Source organism: Bombina bombina, chromosome 6 (assembly GCF_027579735.1).
Source record: "Bombina bombina isolate aBomBom1 chromosome 6, aBomBom1.pri, whole genome shotgun sequence".
In the NCBI taxonomy this organism is placed as follows: domain Eukaryota; kingdom Metazoa; phylum Chordata; class Amphibia; order Anura; family Bombinatoridae; genus Bombina; species Bombina bombina.
Genome location: NC_069504.1, coordinates 1046414123 through 1046434534, shown reverse-complemented (window position 1 = coordinate 1046434534; position 20412 = coordinate 1046414123). Strand labels below are relative to the sequence as shown.

Below are 20412 nucleotides of genomic sequence, written 5' to 3'. Positions count from 1 at the left end.
GTTTCTACTCCTGAGTCCACGATCGCTGAGCCTTCAGGGAGTTCCAGACTGCGCCCCAACCTAGAAGGCTGGCATCTGTTGTTACAATCGTCCAATCTGGCCTGCGAAAGGTCATACCCTTGGACAGATGGACCCGAGAAAGCCACCAGAGAAGAGAATCTCTGGTCTCTTGATCCAGATTTAGTAGAGGGGACAAATCTGAGTAATCCCCATTCCACTGACTTAGCATGCATAATTGCAGCGGTCTGAGATGCAGGCGCGCAAATGGCACTATGTCCATTGCCACTACCATTAAGCCGATTACTTCCATGCACTGAGCCACTGACGGGCGTGGAATGGAATGAAGGACACGGCAAGCATTTAGAAATTTTGATAACCTGGACTCCGTCAGGTAAATTTTCATCTCTACAGAATCTATAAGAGTCCCTAGGAAGGAGACTCTTGTGAGTGGTGATAGAGAACTCTTTTCCACGTTCACTTTCCACCCATGCGACCTCAGAAATGCCAGAACTATCTCTGTATGAGACTTGGCAATTTGAAAGCTTGATGCCTGTATCAGGATGTCGTCTAGATACGGAGCCACCGCTATGCCTCGCGGTCTTAGAACCGCCAGAAGTGAGCCCAGAACCTTTGTAAAAATTCTCGGGGCAGTGGTCAACCCGAAGGGAAGAGCTACAAATTGGTAATGCCTGTCTAGAAAGGCAAACCTTAGGAACTGATGATGATCTTTGTGAATCGGTATGTGAAGGTAGGCATCCTTTAAGTCCACTGTGGTCATGTACTGACCCTCTTGGATCATGGGTAGGATGGTCCGAATAGTTTCCATTTTGAATGATGGAACTCTGAGGAATTTGTTTAAGAGCTTTAGATCCAAGATTGGTCTGAAGGTTCCCTCTTTCTTGGGAACCACAAACAGATTTGAATAAAATCCCTGTCCTTGTTCCGTCCGCGGAACTGGATGGATCACTCCCATTACTAGGAGGTCTTGCACGCAGCTTAGGAATGCCTCTTTCTTTATTCTGGTTTGCTGATAACCTTGAAAGATGAAATCTCCCTTGTGGAGGAGAAGCTTTGAAGTCCAGAAGATATCCCTGAAATATGATCTCCAACGCCCAGGGATCCTGAACATCTCTTGCCCACGCCTGGGCGAAGAGAGAAAGTCTGCCCCCCACTAGATCCGTTTCCGGATAGGGGGCCGTTCCTTCATGCTGTCTTGGGGGCAGCAGCAGGCTTTCTGGCCTGCTTGCCCTTGTTCCAGGACTGGTTAGGTTTCCAGGCCTGTCTGGAATGAGCAACAGTTCCCTCTTGTTTTGAAGCGGAGGAAGTTGATGCTGCTCCTGCCTTGAAATTTCGAAAGGCACGAAAATTAGACTGTTTGGCCTTTGATTTGGCCCTGTCCTGAGGAAGGGTATGACCCTTGCCTCCAGTAATGTCAGCAATAATTTCCTTCAAGCCAGGCCCGAATAAGGTCTGCCCCTTGAAAGGAATGTTGAGTAATTTAGACTTTGAAGTCACATCAGCTGACCAGGATTTAAGCCATAGCGCCCTACACGCCTGGATGGCGAATCCGGAATTCTTAGCCGTTAGTTTAGTCAAATGAACAATGGCATCAGAAACAAATGAGTTAGCTAGCTTAAGCGTACTAAGCTTGTCAATAATTTCATTCAATGGAGCTGTCTGGATGGCCTCTTCCAGGGCCTCAAACCAGAATGCCACCGCAGCAGTGACAGGCGCAATGCATGCAAGGGGCTGTAAAATAAAACCTTGTTGAATAAACATTTTCTTAAGGTAATCCTCCAATTTTTTATCCATTGGATCTGAAAAAGCACAACTGTCCTCAACCGGGATAGTGGTACGCTTTGCTAAAGTAGAAACTACTCCCTCCACCTTAGGGACCGTCTGCCATAAGTCCTGTGTAGTGGCGTCTATTGGAAACATTTTTCTAAATATAGGAGGTGGGGAAAAGGGCACACCGGGTCTATCCCACTCCTTGCTAATAATTTCTGTAAGCCTTTTAGGTATAGGAAAAACGTCAGTACACACCGGCACCGCATAGTATCTATCCAGCCTACACAATTTCTCTGGAATTGCAACTGTGTTACAGTCATTCAGAGCAGCTAATACCTCCCCAAGCAATACACGGAGGTTCTCAAGCTTAAATTTAAAATTAGAAATCTCTGAATCAGGTTTCCCCGAGTCAGAGATGTCACCCACAGACTGAAGCTCTCCGTCCTCATGTTCTGCATACTGTGACGCAGTATCAGATATGGCTCTAACAGCATTTGCGCGCTCTGTATCTCTCCTAACCCCAGAGCTATCGCGCTTGCCTCTTAATTCAGGCAATCTAGATAATACCTCTGACAGGGTATTATTCATGATTGCAGCCATGTCCTGCAAGGTAATCGCTATGGGCGTCCCTGATGTAATTGGCGCCATATTAGCGTGCGTCCCCTGAGCGGGAGGCGAAGGGTCTGACACGTGGGGAGAGTTAGTCGGCATAACTTCCCCCTCGACAGAACCCTCTGGTGATAATTCTTTTATAGATAAAGACTGATCTTTACTGTTTAAGGTGAAATCAATACATTTAGTACACATTCTCCTATGGGGCTCCACCATGACTTTCAAACATAATGAACAAGTAGGTTCCTCTGTGTCAGACATGTTTAAACAGACTAGCAATGAGACTAGCAAGCTTGGAAAACACTTTGAAACAAGTTTACAAGCAATATAAAAAACGCTACTGCGCCTTTAAGAAACACAAATTTTCCCAAATTTTGAAATAACAGTGAAAAAATGCAGTTACACTAATGAAATTTTTACAGTGTATGTAATAAGTTAGCAGAGCATTGCACCCACTTGCAAATGGATGATTAACCCCTTAATACCAAAAACGGAATAACAAATGACAAAAACGTTTTTTAAACAGTCACAACAACTGCCACAGCTCTACTGTGGCTTTTTACCTCCCTCAATACGACTTTTGAAGCCTTTTGAGCCCTTCAGAGAAGTCCTGGATCATGCAGGAAGAAGCTGGATGTCTGTGTCTGTAATTTTTGCTGTGCAAAAAAACGCCAAAATAGGCCCCTCCCACTCATATTACAACAGTGGGAAGCCTCAGGGAACTGTTTCTAGGCAAAATTCAAGCCAGCCATGTGGAAAAAACTAGGCCCCAATAAGTTTTATCACCAAACATATGTAAAAAACGATTAAACATGCCAGCAAACGTTTTAAAATACACTTTTATAAGAGTATGTATCTCTATTAATAAGCCTGATACCAGTCGCTATCACTGCATTTAAGGCTTTACTTACATTACTTCGGTATCAGCAGCATTTTCTAGCAAATTCCATCCCTAGAAAAATATTTTAACTGCACATACCTTATTACAGGAAAACCTGCACGCTATTCCCCCTCTGAAGTTACCTCACTCCTCAGAATATGTGAAAACAGCAAAGGATCTTAGTTACTTCTGCTAAGATCATAGAAAACGCAGGCAGATTCTTCTTCTAAATACTGCCTGAGATAAAGAGTACACTCCGGTACCATTTAAAAATAACAAACTTTTGATTGAAGAAATAAACTAAGTATAAAACACCACAGTCCTCTTACGACCTCCATCTTAGTTGAGAGTTGCAAGAGAATGACTGGATATGGCAGTGAGGGGAGGAGCTATATAGCAGCTCTGCTGTGGGTGATCCTCTTGCAACTTCCTGTTGGGAAGGAGAATATCCCACAAGTAATGGATGATCCGTGGACTGGATACACTTAACAAGAGAAAAGTGGTGTATTAACATTTGCAAACCTAAGTAACAAAAAGAATGCAATGTTGAACATTATGATGTGTAATATTGTTTGATATCCTTTATGTGATTCATAATACCATTTACAAATCATTTCAATGTATTTTGAAAGCGCAAAGTTAAACAGTGACATAAATGAGCCAAAACCAAATTTTAAAGGGTATTTTACCTCCAAAAAAGGATCATAGCAACTGAATGAAAACCGTGACATTGTTTATTATAAAAGTAATATGAGTGACTTACCTTTAAAGCCTCCACGACGCTGCCATACAAACAGAAAATCTGAGTTCATGTCATGCCTATGTAAATATGCAGGTGTTGTGCATAATTAATTGATAGCATAATTTGTATTGTGTATAATTGATTGATAGCATAACTGCTCTGCAGTTTTTTCATTCTCTTGCTATCCTTTGTGTAAATGTGTTTTTCTTTTTACAATCTTTTTCATTGCTGTGCAGTGTTTTCATTCTCTTGCTATCCTTTGTGTGAATGTGGTTTTTTTTTACAATTTTTTCATTGTTGTGCAGTGTTTTCATTCTCTTGCTATCCTTTGTGTGAATGTGCTTTTCTTTTTACTTTTCTTGGAATTATAGGAAGGGAATGGTATTTATAAATGGGTATACATATTTAATAATGCTTTCCATTGATTTTTATTAGGTGATATGCTTCACTCTAGCATCATCGAACATAAGATTTCAGTTTTCCGATTCCCATTGACTACTATAGCATCCGCAACCTCTAAGGCAGCGGATTGAAAACAAGTTACGCAGCGTCGGATAGGATGTGAGCGTAACTGTTCATTTTTTGATAACTTTTGAAAAGCTTCAAATTGTGTCGAATACCACGGCGAATACACAGAATTACGTGAGAATTCCAGAGGTTTTCTATTCGCATCGATCTGCGTCGAATTGAGACCGTCGGATCATATGTTAAGTCACAAATTTCTAATTCTTGCGATCTTGAAGCTTTGATAACTATGGCGAACCAATCTTGCGACAAGTACAACGCGGAATTCGGGCGTATTTTCAGTTGACGCTTTGATAAATAGGCCCCTCTGAATCAAAAGACTTCCTAACACTAAGGTTTCTACCCTAAACTACACTAAAACACAGTAACAATGTCTCATGGACAAAGGTCTTGTACAAGGCTTAGTATATGGTGCAATCACATAGAAAGGAGTATACCTTGCAGCTGGAGGATAACTCTTCCGTCTTTATTGGCATTGGTCAGCGCAGAAAGGAACCCTTCAATTTGCATCAGTGGAGATGCTACCCGTAGATGACCATTTTCACCTTCTTCTTGAAGAATTTCAGGGACTCCTGAAGCTGAGGCACAATATAAAAAGTAGGTGAGGAGCTAACATATAATGGTAGATATTTTAACAAGCACACCTAACCAAAACAAATGTTGCTCACCCATACCTTGTCTTTTTTGGCTCAGATCCTGCAGATATTGCTGTAGTCCAACAGATTTTTGTCCCTCTTTCAGAGGAAGAGCACTCTCCAGTCCTTTGTATTTTTCTGTGAAGCCAAACAACTGTGAAACAGTAAAATATTGTTATTGTCTTCCTTACCCAGAAGCATTAACACAAAGCAAGTGATTTGTTTGGCAAAAAACACTGTAATACAATTTCAATTGTTCAGCAGGGATCATATTTCTATATATTTCCCTAAATCTGATTTGGTCATAAGAAGAACACACTGTTCACTGCGGACTGGTCACAGTATGTCTCTTCAGTGCATTAATCTGGTTACTGCCCAAATTGTATACTTTGGGAATGAGACAGAGCTGTGCATTACAAAAATTATACAGGGCTTGAATGCCACCAAAATTGCTTAAGAAAATAATCCATTTACATTGAATAAGAGTATAGCATTTGACTGTGTGCAGTAACCTTTTCTCATCACAAAACACACTTTCATATGAATTTACATAGGCAATTTATTCCTGCTAACGAATAAAAGGAAGCTTAAGGCTTCTACTGGGGGTTTTTTTGTTTGTTTTTTTTATTTTCATTTTGATTATAAACCAGAAACGTTTTTCTTAAAGAGACAGGTATGTGCTGATACAGCAAAGGAAAAACTGAGGATGACCTAATACGTTTGTATATCTCGATCTTTGAAAAAGCAGGTACCGCTTTACAATTCCTTACAAATATTGTGAGCAAGTACATTTACACATATTAAGTTATATATCAGCTGTTTGGATTACATAAAAAAAAAAAAAAAGCCTTCAAGGGAGATGAATAAAAAATTATTATTCCACTCTACCACCTCAAATGGATACTAAACCCAATTTTTTAGTTTCATGATGCAGACAGAGCATGCCATTTTAAGCAACTTTCTAATTTACTCCTATTATGATTTTTTTCTTCGTTCTCGTTATCTTTATTTTAAAAAAGTAGGAATGTAAAGCTTAGCAGCCGGCTCATTTTAGGTTCAGTACCCTGCATAGTGCTTGCTTATTGGTGGCTACATTTAGCCACCAATAAGTAAGTGTAACCCAGGTTCAGAACCAAAAATGGGCTGGCTCCTAAGCTTTACATTAAGTACAGTACAGTTTTTAAGCTTTGGAAATACATTGACTATCCAAGCTGAAGTAGTAGTACTTGTAGTCATTTTTGTTCTGTCAAAATAACATGCATCTGACATCATTCTATCTGAAACAATTCTGAATTACTGGTTCTGGAATATCTAGCTGATTTAGCTTTGACCATTTACAGCCAGGCTGCTGACTTACAATTTCTCTGGATCTGGATGGAATATTGGTCTCTGATTCTGAATATTGGTTTTCTGACTCATAGAAATGCTGGAATGGCCAAATGTGGTTCTATTGCCAGTTGTTTGAGAAATGCATACAATGGCCAGATTATGAATTGCAATCTTGTTCCCTTCTGTTTCTATACAGCAGCTGAGGAATCAGTGGAAAAGCATAGTTTAGTGCGAGTCCCACCTTTGATATAAAAGGATTTTTTTCTAAATTTGTTTTTATTTATTAGTTATATCCAACAAAAGGAATCGCATAGAACCCCCCCCCCAAAAAAAAATGTGATACAGATCCATCCGCCACGTAGAGCAGATAACATTAACATTAATCCAATGATTCTCCCCCTCTTTCCCCAACACATTTTTTTTTAAATTAATAATACATTTCTCAAACAAAGCTCAGGAATTCTCCTCTGTTAATGGTGTTCAATACATACTCTGAGTAACAAAATAGATATAAAATCATCTTCTATTCCTCTTTAGAGTATGATTTTATAAGTCTATCCAATTTCTTGAGAAAAGTTATAACTTCATTTTCTTTCACAATATTAACTGAACATTGTTCAATGTTCTATAACTCTTTCTTAGAAATTCTACAACTGTCTGAACTTTTTTAGGTATCCATCATTTTGCAATCAGGTTTCTTCCTAGAATTATTATACAGTTCACAGATTCCTGATTTCTATATTTGGGGAGGAGAAAAAACAAAAAGACTTGGTAAAAGTGCATTTAGATATTTAGTTTTACGAATGTAAATGTCATTGTCTGTTAAATGTCCTTAATACCTTTCTTACAAGATTTTAAAGAAATGTAATTGTAATTGCATTTTGTAACGAGAATTATGACCAAATAAATTAATTTACAAATTAATTAATAAAATTGTTAAACTGTGTATTGTAATCTAGGTTATCTGGTATCTCCTAATATTTACAGAGTTGGATATTGTTAATCCTTGTTGTTACTTCAATTTTGTAGTCTATAGTTGCATCTAATCTTCTATTGGTACTATAACTTTAATTAAAGATAGTTTCACAAGATGTGCTAATTTGTATTTGTTTTTATTACCAATTTATAGATTTAATTTAAGTCAAAATTAAACTTTCATGATTCAGATAGGGCATGCAATCTTAAACAACTTTCCATTTACTTTTATCATCAAATTTGCTTTTGTTCTCTTGGTATTCTTTGTTGAATTTAAACCTAGGTGGGCTCAAACTGATTTCTAAGCCGTTGAAGGCTGCCTCTTCTGTCAGCGCATTTTTAAAATGATTCACAGTTAGACACTGCTAGTTCATGTGTGCCATATAGATAACATTTTACTCACTCCCGTGGAGTTATGTTTGAGTGAGCACTGACTGACTAAAATGCAAGTTTGTCAAGAGAACTGAAATAAGCGGGCAGTCTTATATTAATTAATAAATATATTAAGTATTACATATTTAATATACTTTTTAAGGAAAAATCAATTCCTATGGGCTTTATTTTTTCTGTCCACATTGTCCCTGCCAGGTTTATCCTCAGTCTAGTTTACTGGCATCTGTCTTCATCTGTATTCAAAGAGTTTATGTAAAGAGAAGGCCACAAATCTAATACTGCTTGAGCTGAAACAGATAATCCTTTTGGACACAGTGAATTTCTTTTTCTATTTTTTTTCAGAAAATGCCGTTGTAAAAGGATGCATTTGCCCCTTTGCCCCTTTAACAAAATGGATGGTTGATGCCAAATTTCTAAATATTTTCAACCAGATTAAAACCTGTCCTATAACCTGTCCGGCTGCTCTGAGGAGGCGGACAGAGATCGCGCGAATTCAAACCGAATGAATACGATTGGGTTGATTGACACTCCCTGCTAGCGGCCTGCAGAGGGAGGAGTTGCACCAGCAGTTCACAAGAGTTGCTGGTGCAATGCTGAATGCAGAGAGCGTATTGCTCTCCGCATTCAGCGATGTCTGTCGGACATGATCCGCTGATCAGATCATGCCAGACAGACATCTCATAAATAGGCCCCTCCATGTCATTCTTGTAATGAAAACTGTTCAGTTTGTTGAGTTAGTGCCATCTGACTCTTCTCTGTGTTTGCTATCCAGCCATGGGACTGACAAATTTTGTGTATGTACAAAATTTAAAGCAACTTTCTAATTTACTCCTATTATCATCTTCGTTCTCTTGCTATCTTTATTTGAAAAAGAAGGCATCTAAGCTTCTTTTTGGTTAAAAAATCTGGAAAACCCCTTTTTTATTGGTGGATTAATTTATCCACCAATCAACAAGGACAACCCAGATTGTTCACAAAAAATGGGCCGGAATCTAAACTTATATTCTTGCATTTCAAATAAAGATATCAAGAGAATGAAGAAAATTTGATTATAGGAGTAAATTAGAAAGTTGCTTAAAATGGCATGCTCTATCTGAATCACAAAAGAAAAAAAACGGGGTTCAGTGTCCCTTTAAGTGTAACTTCCCTTACCCATAATACCCAGTCATTCAGCCGAAGGAAAATGAAAAAAGAAGAAACACAAGGGTGAAAAAGGTGCCTGAGGTTTACTCAAAAAACCTGCTGAATTATATTAAAAAGAGGGCGGGGTCGTGGAAAGAAAGAAATTTATCAGGTAAGCATACATTTTGTTTTCTTTCCTATGACATGGAGAGTCCACAACGTCATTCCAATTACTAGTGGGAACCAATACCCAAGCTAGAGGACACGGAATGAACAGGAAGGGAGAACAAGGCAGGAGGACCTAAACGAAGGGCACCACCACTTGAAGAACCTTTCTCCCAAAAGAAGCCTCAGCCTGAGGCAAAAGTATCAAATATGAAGAATTTAGAAAAAATATGCAAAGAGGACCATGTTGTCACCTTGCAAATCTGCTCCACAAAAGCTTCATTTTTGAAAGCCCAAGAAGAGGAGACAGCTCTAGTAAAATGAGCCGAAATTCTCCTAGGAGGCTGCTGTCCAGCAGTCTCATAAGCCAAACGATCATACTTCTTAACCAGAGGGAAAAAGTAGTAGAAGTGGCCTCCTGACCCTCACCTTTTCCAGAGAAAACAAGAAACAGGACAGAAGAGTGCTGAAAATCTTTAGAAGCTTGTAGGAAAAATTTTTGAGCACGCACAACATCCAAGTTATGCAAAAGACGTTCCTTATGAGAAGAAGGATTAGGACAAAAAGAAAGAACTACAATTTCCTGATTAATGTTTCGATCCGACACCACCTTAGGGAGAAAACCCAATTTAGTAGGAAGGACCGCCTTATCTGCAGGAAAGATAAGGTACGGTAAATCACCCTGCAGAGCTGAAAGCTCAAGAACTCTGCGAGCGGAAGAATATAGCAAGGAGAAATAAAATCTACCAAGACAACAATTTGATATCAACAACATGCATCGGCTCAAACGGAGCCTGCTGCAAAACTAAAGAACTATATTAAAACTCCAAGGAGGAGCAACAAGTATTAACACAGGCCTGATTCTGACCAGGGCCTGTACAAAAGCTTGAACATCTGGGAAGTCTGCCAGACGTTTGTGCAAAAGGATAGATAATGCAGAAATCTGACCCTTCAGAGGACTGACAAACCTTACTCCAAGCCATCCTGAAGAAAAGATAAAATACGGGGAATCCGTACCCGGCTCTAGGAGAAACCCTTAGAGTCGCAGCAATAAACATAAAGCATAGATTCAATGACCACATAGGAAAAAACATATCTAGCAGAACTAGGCGTTCAATCTCCAAGCAGTCAGCTTCAGAGAATCCATGCTTGGGAGGAGAAAAGGACCCTGAATTAGAAGGTCCTTCCTCAGAGGTAACCTCCAAGGTGGAAGAGATGACATCTTCACCAGATCTGCAAACCAGATCCTGCGAGGCCAGGCAGGATCTATTAGAATCACAGACGCTCTCCCCTGCTTGATACGAGCAATAACAAATGGAGGAAATAGGAATGCTAGAATGAAAAACCACAGAGCCGCTAGGGTATCTATCAGGGCGGCCTGAGGATCTTCTGACCTTGAACCGCATTTTAGAAGCTTAGCGTTCTGACGAAACGCCCACAGGTCCAACACCAGAACCCCCCACATGAGGGTTATCCTGGAGAAACACCTCTGGGTGGAGAGTCCACTCTCTGGAATAAAAGTCTGTCTGCTCAGAAAATCCGCCTGGATGGCAGATAGGAGACAATCGTGAGCTTCCGCCCACTGCAGAATGCGAGTCACCTCCTTCATAGCCAAGGAACTCTGAGTTCCTCCCTGGTGGTTGATGTAAGCCAGGTGATGTTGTCTGATCAGAATCAAATAAACTGGACTAAAGATAATTGAGTCCAAGCTATCAAAGGCATTGAAAATTGCTCTCAACTCCAAGATGTTTATGGGGAGAGAAGACTCCTCTCGAGTCCACAGGTCCTGAGGGTTTAGAGAGCCCCAAACTGTTTCCCAGCCTAATATGGTGGCTCCAAGTCAGATTTCCTGAGAAATCCACCACGAAGAGAGTCTCTTGTCAGGGAGTCCAGATTTATCCTCTGTGATAAATCTGAATGGTCTCCTTTCCTTTGAATGAGCATGCAAAGCTGCAGCGTACGCATATAGAACCGAACAAAAGGAATGATGTCCATGAAAGTCACTATCAGACTAATCACCTCCATGCATTGAGCCACTGTTGGATGAAAGGCAGATTGGAGGGAAAGACCAGCAGCAAGAAGATTGAATTTTCTGACGTCCGTCAGAAAAATCTTCATGGATAGGGAATCTATGATTGTCGCTAGGAAACACACTCTTGTAGCTGGAACTAGAGAACTCTTTTCGAGATTCACTTTCCACCTGTGGGTACGTAGAAAAGACAACAACATCTCTGTATGAGATTTTGCTAGTTGAAAAGATGACGCCTGAATCAAGTCGTCTAGATAAGGCGCCACAGCAATTCCCTGGAAGCTAATCTCTGCCAATAGAGCTCAGAGAACCTTGGAAAATTCTGGAAGCTGTGGCAAGAAAGGCAATGAAAGTGCAACAAGCTGAAAATGTTTGTCCAGAAAAGTAAATCTTAGAAAACAATGATTATCCCTGTGAATGGGAACATGTAAATATGTGTCTTTTAGGTTAAAGGTCATCATGGACTGACCTTCCTGAACCAAAGAAAGAATGGAACAAATAGTTTCCATCTTGAAGGGCGGAACCCTGAGGAATTTGTTTAGACACTTGAGGTCTAGGATGGGTCGGAAATTTCCCTCCTGTTTGGGAACCATAAATAGATTTGAATAAAATCCTGGACCTAGTTCCTCTAGAGGAACAGGAACAATAACTCCCAGGGAGGATAGGTCCTCTACGCCATATAAGAAGGCTTCCCTCTGTTGTAAAAATACAAGGTTTCTCTCACCTGGATTCAAACCCAAACCTCTGGGATTCCAGTCCATGCCCTTAACCACTTGATCCTATTTTGATAATATAGAACCACAATGCCCAAACTGGGGACATAAAATAAGGTCTTAGTGAAAAAAGCACTAGACAAAATGAGTACTGCATAAACCTATGTCCATATAACATGCTCAAGACATGAAATAGAGCTGAAATCATGTTTCAATTAAATAAAAATACTCTATAAAAGACAAGCAATTTAATGTCCTGAGAGCACCCAGAACTATATTAGGATTGCTCCAGTCATGCTCCTGAAATATAGAGAGGGAGTTATGTCACCATAAGGACACTGGATACCCAAGAAAATCTCAGTGTTCTGACACAGAGATCAATCCAGAGTAGCAATACTCAGGCAGAAAAATTCTCTGGGATCAAATATAAGTAAATCAGAAATTCTGTTATACAGGGAAAATAACCTGAGGATAATAAACAGTTGATCTAACCTGAAGGATAAATACAGATAATACTGTACAGATTGAAAACTCCCCTTAAGGAGTAATATTTCACACCTCAGTTAATAAAACATTGATTCTTACACGCCATTGGGTGGCACCAAAGAAACTGACAATTCCTAAATATCAGGAAAAAGTACTGTATTCTAACCAGTCCACTACAAAAAAACGGACAGGAACTAGTTACAGTGAAGCATACAACTACAGTCAGATTACACATAATAATTTAAAAAGACTGTGTACACCTTAAGTAAATATTCCCTGAAAAATTCCTTCAACAAAGAAATAATGGACCGCCGTTTGTATACTCCTAAACGGCATAAATAAAAAGGGTCCAATAGGGAAATATGCGCCAACTGTATACAGGGAATGCACTCAAGTAAAAACTCTGGTAAGAAAGAGGTTAACAAAACTAATAATGGCTAAAGCACTATACTAAAGTGTGTCACAGTGCCGCCATACCAACAACACATCCCCATACAGTCATAGCATATATATGCATAGACTCTAGAGTTATTGAGTTATTAGGGAGCAACTTACACACCCCAAGTAGTTAACAGCAAATTAACCTTGTCCTTAGAAAATCCCGGCTTGTACCTGAAAAATTGTCATAGAGTACAACACAAAGTACATTGTCCCATAGAAAAATAAAAACAAACCCCTTCTGCTAACTGTTGAAACTACTAACAAAATGCAGGGGAAAAGATAACAGCCTCTCTTGAAGGCACTGCAGAAAAGGACCCTTATAGAGATTATTGTAACCGCAACACATATAATTTTGCTAGCAAGGCAGCTAAATGATTTAGGTACTCCTAAATCCAATCTGTTAATGCAATAAGCCGCTAACGCAATAAGGAGCCCTCATGTCCTACCTTACCCGGACATAAAATAAGGAGAAGAGTGCCTCTGTCAAAAAGGCGCATAAAAAAGGATCATAGAATATGCTATCTGTTGAGTGCAGAGATAAAATCCTGATTGTGCCAACGATCCTAACCATCATTATTATGTGCATAAATAAAGACTTAGTATCAACAGCTTCGTACACATTCAGCCTTAGACGGAAATAATGATAAATAGAATCCGTCGTCACTAGGGAACCCCTGACTGCAAAGAGGCTTTGTTTCCCTATATGCAATATAACCATTAGTTAGTTGTGTAAAGGAGAGTGAGGACATATATATATATATATATATATATATATACCCTGTCCCCATACAATATAAGCCTGGGTCTCTATGATACTTGACCCTTCAAAAAGGCTAAAGAGGCAGCATTAGATTTCAATAATCTTTCACTGGATTACCCAGGAATTTGCTCCACCGCAAAAAAAATCCCAAAGTTTGAGGAAATAACTGCAGTAAAATACAAACCCTTTCTGAGGGTAACAGGCCCCACCGGGTCCCAGATTGTCTGTCCTCTTCCTTTCACTCATAGTGTGCAAAGAAAAAATATAATTTATGTAAGAATTTACCTGAAAAATTCATTTCTTTCATATTGGCAAGAGTCCATGAGCTAGTGATGTATGGGATATACAATCCTACCAGGAGGGGCAAAGTTTCCCAAACCTCAAAATGCCTATAAATACATCCCTCACCACACCCACAATTAAGTTTAACGAATAGCCAAGAAGTGGGGTGATAAAGAAAGGAGTAAAAAGCATCAACAAAGGAATTTGGAAATAAATGTGCTTTATACAAAAAAATCATAACCACCATAAAAAAGGGGGTGGGCCTCATGGACTCTTGCCAATATGAAAGAAATTAATTTATCAGGTAAGTTCTTACATAAATTATGTTTTCTTTCATGTAATTGGCAAGAGTCCATGAGCTAGTGACGTATGGAAAAGCAATACCCAAGATGTGGAACTCCACGCAAGAGTCACTAGAGAGGGAGGGACAAAATAAAAACAGCCATTTCTCTGAAAAAAATTAATCCACAACCCAAATATAAGTTTATTCTCAAAAAAGAAAAAGAAAAACTTAAATCATAAGCAGAAGAATCAAACTGAAACAGCTGCCTGAAGAACTTAGTAAATGTATGCAAAGAAGACCAAGTTGCTGCTTTGCAAATCTGATCAACTGAAGCTTCATTCTTAAAAGCCCAAAAAGTGGAAACTGATCTAATAGAATGAGCTGTAATTCTCTGAGGCGGGTCTTTACCCGACTCCAAAAAAGCTTGATGAATCAAAAGCTTTAACCATGATGCCAAAGAAATGGCAGAAGCCTTCTCACCTTTCCTGGAACCAGAAAAGATAACAAATAGACTAGAAGTCTTCCTGAAATCTTTAGTGGCTTCAACATAATATTTCAGAGCTCTCACCACATCCAAAGAATGTAAAGATCTCTCCAAAGAATTCTTAGGATTAGGACACAAAGAAGGGACAACAATTTCTCTATTAATGTTGTTAGAATTCACAACCTTAGGTAAGAATTTAAATGAAGTCTGCAAAACTGCCTTATCCTGATGAAAAATCAGAAAAGGAGAATCACAAGATAGAGCAGATAATTCAGAAACTCTTCTAGCAGAAGAGATGTCCAAAAGGAACACTTTCCAAGAAAGTAGTTTAATGTCCAAAGAATGCATAGGCTCAAATGGAGGAGCCTGTAAAGCCTTCAAAACCAAATTAAAACTGCAAGGAGGAGAGATTGATTTAATGACAAGCTTGATACGAACCAAAGCCTGAAGAAAACAATGAATATCAGGAAGATTAGCAATTTTCCTGTGGAATAAAACAGAAAGAGCAGAGATTTGTCCTTTCAAGGAACTTGCAGACTAACCTTTATCCAAACCATCCTGAAGAAACTGTAAAATTCTAGGAATTCTAAAAGAATGCCAAGAGAATTTATGAGAAGAGCACCATGAAATGTAAGTCTTCCAAACTCGATAATAAATATTTCTAGAAACAGATATACGAGCCTGCAACATAGTATTAATCACTGAGTCAGAGAAACCTCAATGACTAAGCACTAAGCGTTCAATTTCCATACCTTCAAATTTAATGATTTGAGATCCTTATGGAAAAACAGACCTTGAGATAGAAGGTCTGGTCTTAATGGAGGTGGCCAAGGTTGGCAACTGGACATCCAAACAAGATATGCATACCAAAACCTGTGAGACCATGCTGGAGCTACCAGCAGCACAAACAATTGCTTCATGATGATTTTGGAGATCACTCTTGGAAGAAGAACTAGAGGCAGGAAAATATAAGCAGATTGATAACACCACGGAAGTGTTAACGCATCCACTGCTTCTGCCTGAGGATCCCTGGACCTGGACAGGTACCTGGGAAGTTTCTTGTTTAGATGAGATGCCATCAGATCTGAACAATTTGAGAAAACACATCTGGGTGGAGAGACCATTCTCCCGGATGTAAAGTCTGACGACTGAGATAATCCGCTTCCCAATTTTCTATACATGGGATATGAACCGCAGAAATTAGACAGGAGCTGGATTCCGCCGGAAAAAAAAAGTATCCGAGATACTTCTTTCATAGCTTGAGGACTGTGAGTCCCACCCTGATGATTGACATATGCCACAGTTGTGATATTGTCTGTCTGAAAACAAATGAACGGTTCTCTCTTCAACAAAGGCCAAAATGGAAGAGCCCTGAGAATTGCACAGAGTTCCAAAATATTGATTGGTAATCTCGCCTCGTGAGATTTCCAAACCCCTTCTGCTGTCAGAGATCCCCAAACAGCTCCCCAACCTGAAAGACTCGCATCTGTTGTGATCACAGTCCAGGTTGGACGAACAAAATAGGCCCCTAGAATTATACGATGGTGATCTAACCACCAAGTCAGAGAAAGTCGAACATTGGGATTTAAGGATATTAATTGTGATATCCTTGTATAATCCCTGCACCATTGGTTCAGCATATAAAGCTGGAGAGGTCTCATATGAAAACGAGCAAAGGGGATCACATCCGATGCTGCAGTCATGAGACCTTAAACTTCCTTGCACATAGCTACTGAAGGGAATGACTGAGACTGAAGGTTACGACAGGCTGCAACCAATTTCAAACGTCTCTTGTCTGTTAGAGACAAAGTCATGGACACTGAATCTATCTGGAAACCTAAAAAGGTTACCTTTGTCTGAGGAATCAGAGAACTTTTTGGTAAATTGATCCTCCAACCATGTCTTTGAAGAAACAACACAAGTTGATTTGTGTGAGATTCTGCAGAACGTAAAGACTGAGCGAGTACCAAGATATCGTCCAAATAAGGAAACACCGCAATACCCCGCTCTCTGATTACAGAGAGTAGGGCACCGAGAACCTTTGAAAAGATTCTTGGAGCTGTCGCAAGGCCAAAAGGAAGAGCAGCAAATTGGTAATGCTTGTCTAGAAAAGAGAATCTCAGGAACTGATAATGATCCGGATGAATCGGAATATTAAGATATGCATCCTGTAAGTCTATTGTGGACATATAATGCCCTTGCTGAACAAAAGGCAGAATAGTCCTTATTGTCACCATCTTGAAAGTTGGTACTCTTACATATCGATTCAAAATCTTCAGATCCAAAACTGGTCTGAATGAATTTTCTTTATTGGGGACAATGAATAGATTTGAATAAAACCGCAGACCCTGTTCCTGAAACGGAACTGCCATGATTACCCCTGATAACTTCAGGTCTGAAATACACTTCAGGAAAGCCTGAGCCTTTACTGGGTTCGCTGGAATGCGTGAGAGAAAAAATCTTCTCACAGGCGGTCTTACTCTGAATTCTATTCTGTACCCCTGAGAGACAATACTCTGAATCCAATGATTTTGGACCGAATTGATCCAAACATCTTTGAAAAATTTTAATCTGTCCCCTACCAGCTGAGCTGGAATGAGGGCTGCACCTTCATGCGGACTTGGGGGCTGGCTTTGATCTCTTAAATGGCTTAGATTTATTCCAATTGGAAACAGATTCCTTTGGGGAAGGATTAGATTTCTGTTCCTTATTATGTTGAAAGGAACGAAAACGGTTAGAAGCTTTAGATTTGCCCTTAGGTTTTTATCCTGAGGCAAAAAAACTCCTTTCCCCCCCCAGTTACAGTTGAAATTATTGAATCCAACTGAGAACCAAATAATTTATTACCTTGGAAAGAAAGAGATAAAAATCTGGACTTAGAAGTCATATCAGCATTCCAAGATTTGAGCCACAAAGCTCTTCTAGTTAAAATAGCTAAAGACATATATCTAACATCAATTTTGATTATGTCCAAAATGGCACCACAAATTAAATTATTAGCATGTTGAATTAACTTAACAATGCTAGATAAATTATGATCCGATACTTGTTGCGCTAAATTCTTCAACCAAAAAGTTGAAGCAGCTGCAACATCAGCCAAAGAAATTGCAGATCTAAGAAGATGACCTGAATATAAATAAGCCTTCCATAGATAAGATTCAAGTTTCCTATCTAAAGGATCTTTAAAAGAAGTACTATCTTCCGTAGCAATAGTAGTACGTTTAGCAAGAGTAGAGATAGCCCCATCAACTTTGGGGATCTTTCCCCAAAACTCCAACCTAACTGCTGGCAAAGGATACAATTTTTTAAACCTTGAAGGAATAAAAGAAGTACCAGGTCTATTCCATTCTTTAGAAATCATATAGAAATAGCATCAGGAACTGAAAAAAACCTCTGGAATAACCACAGGAGGTTTATAAACAGTTTAAACGTTTACTAGTTTTAATATCAAGAGGACTAGTTTCCTCCATATCCAATGTAATCAACACTTCTTTTAATAAAGAACGAATATACTCAATTTTAAATAAATAAGAGGATTTGTCAGTGTCAATATCTGAGGCAGGATCTCCTGAATCAGATAGATCCTCATCAGAGAAAGATAAATCAGTATGTTGCCGGTCATTTGAAATTTCATCAACTCTATGAGAAGTTTAAAAAGACCTTTACGTTTATTAGAAGGCGGAATGGCAGACAAAGCCTTCTGAATAGAATCAGAAATAAATTCTTTTAAATGTATAGGTATATCTTGCGCATTAGATGTTGAGGGAACAGCAACAGGCAATAAACTACTACTGATGGATACATTTTCTGCATGTAAAAGTTTATCATGACAACTATTACAAACCACAGCAGGAGATAAAACCTCCACAAGTTTACAAAAAATGCACTTAGCTTAGGTAGAACTGTTATCAGGCAGCAGGAATCCAACAGTGAATTCTGAGACAGGATCAGATTGAGACATCTTGCAAATGTAAGAGAAAAAAAAACACAACATATAAAGCAAAATGATCAATTTCCTTATATGGCAGTTTCAGGAATGGGAAAAATGCAAACAGCATAGCCCTCTGACATAGAAAAAAGCAAGAGGCAAAAATAAATGGGGTGTTAAATAATGAAAATATTTGGCGCCAAGTATGACGCACAACAGAAAAATATTTTTTTGTTTTTGGCGCCAAAAACATCCGAAAACGACACACTCGCGTCATAGATGATGCAACCTTGTGAAGGACTCTGCGTCAACTAAGATGCCGGAAATTACGAATTTGCGTAACTGCGACAAAAAAACTTGCACCAAGAATGACGCAATAAACTTTGGCATTTTGCGCCCTCGCAAGCCTAATTCTGCCCGCAAATTTAAAAGACAGTCAATATGAAAAAGAGACTATACCCCAGGTAAGAAATATATTTTCATAAAAAAACATTTCCCAGATATGAAACTGACAGTCTGCAAAAAGGAAATATACTGAAAACCTGAATCATGGCAAATATATGTACAATACATATATTTAGAATTCTATATAAATACATAAACTGCCAAACCATAGCTGAGAGTGTTTTAAGTAATGAAAACATACTTACCAAAAGACATCTATCCACATATAGCAGATAGCCAAACCAGTACTGAAACAGTTATCAGTAGACGTAATGGTAAATTGAGAGTATATCGTCGATCTGAAAAGGGAGGTAGGAGATGAATCTCTACGACCGATAACAGAGAACCTATGAAATAGATCCCCGTGAGGAAAACCAATGCATTCAATAGGTGATACTCCCTTCACATCCCTCTGACATTCACTGTACTCTGAGAGGAATCGGGCTTCAAAATGCTGAGAAGAGCATATCAACATAGAAATCCTAGCACAAACTTACTTCACCACCTCCATAGGAGGCAAAGTTTGTAAAACTTAATTGTGGGTGTCGTGAGGGGTGTATATGTTTATAGGCATTTTGAGATTTGGGAAACTTTGCCCCTCCTGGTAGGATTGTATATCCCATATGTCACTATCTCATGGACTCTTGCCAATTACATGAATGAAATATAATAAAGGACTTACCCTCCAGGGTTTTCTGCTGTGGAGCATTTACAGCAGATGCAGGTCTGTCAGCCTCACCTGGCTGCTGACAGGGACCTGAATCCAAAAGAAAGAACAGAGTAACTAACACTGGCTTTCTGCAAAGGGGTAGCAATATGTTAAAAGTAAAGCAAAGACTACATCATCACCTTTTAACTGCTAAAAGCCACCATTACTCATACTAAAGAGATTGACATAGACACAGCTAGACCCCAATCCTTGCTTGCAGGAAAAAGTACCCATAAAAGGATTAAATATCTTCAGACTCCAACTTCACACATCCTCCATTGACAGAGGCAAAGATAATGACTGGGGATTATGAGTAAGGGAACTTACACTTAACAGCTCTCCTGGGGTGCTCTTTGCCTCCTCCTGCTGGCCAGGAGTTGAATATCTTACTAGTAATTGGAATGACGTCGTGGACTCTCCATGTCATAGGAAAGAAATTAAACTTCCATGATTCTGGGCAAGGAATTTTAAACAACTTTCCAAACTACTTTTCTTTTAAAATTTGCTTTGTTCTCTTGATATTCTTTGTTAAAAGCTAAACCTAGGTAGGCTCATATATTAATTTCTCAGCCTTTGAAGACCGCTTCTTATATCAGTGCATTTTGACCATTTTTAACAGACAGCGCTAGTTCATGTCTGTCCTACAGGTAACATTGTGCTCACTCCCCTGGAGTTATTTATGAGTGA

General features: G+C 39.1%; 1 protein-coding gene across 1 annotated transcript in view; it reads right to left on the bottom strand.

Moving 5' to 3' along the window:
• Nucleotides 1-20412, bottom strand: part of DDX11 (DEAD/H-box helicase 11) — a 552545-nt gene that overhangs the window by 106038 nt on the left and 426095 nt on the right. Inside the window, exons 18-19 of the mRNA XM_053718816.1 lie at nucleotides 5222-5336; nucleotides 4985-5125 (exon numbers count right to left, since the gene is read on the bottom strand). Coding sequence (XP_053574791.1) covers nucleotides 4985-5125; nucleotides 5222-5336 — 256 coding nt within the window. The remainder of the gene's footprint in view (nucleotides 1-4984; nucleotides 5126-5221; nucleotides 5337-20412) is intronic.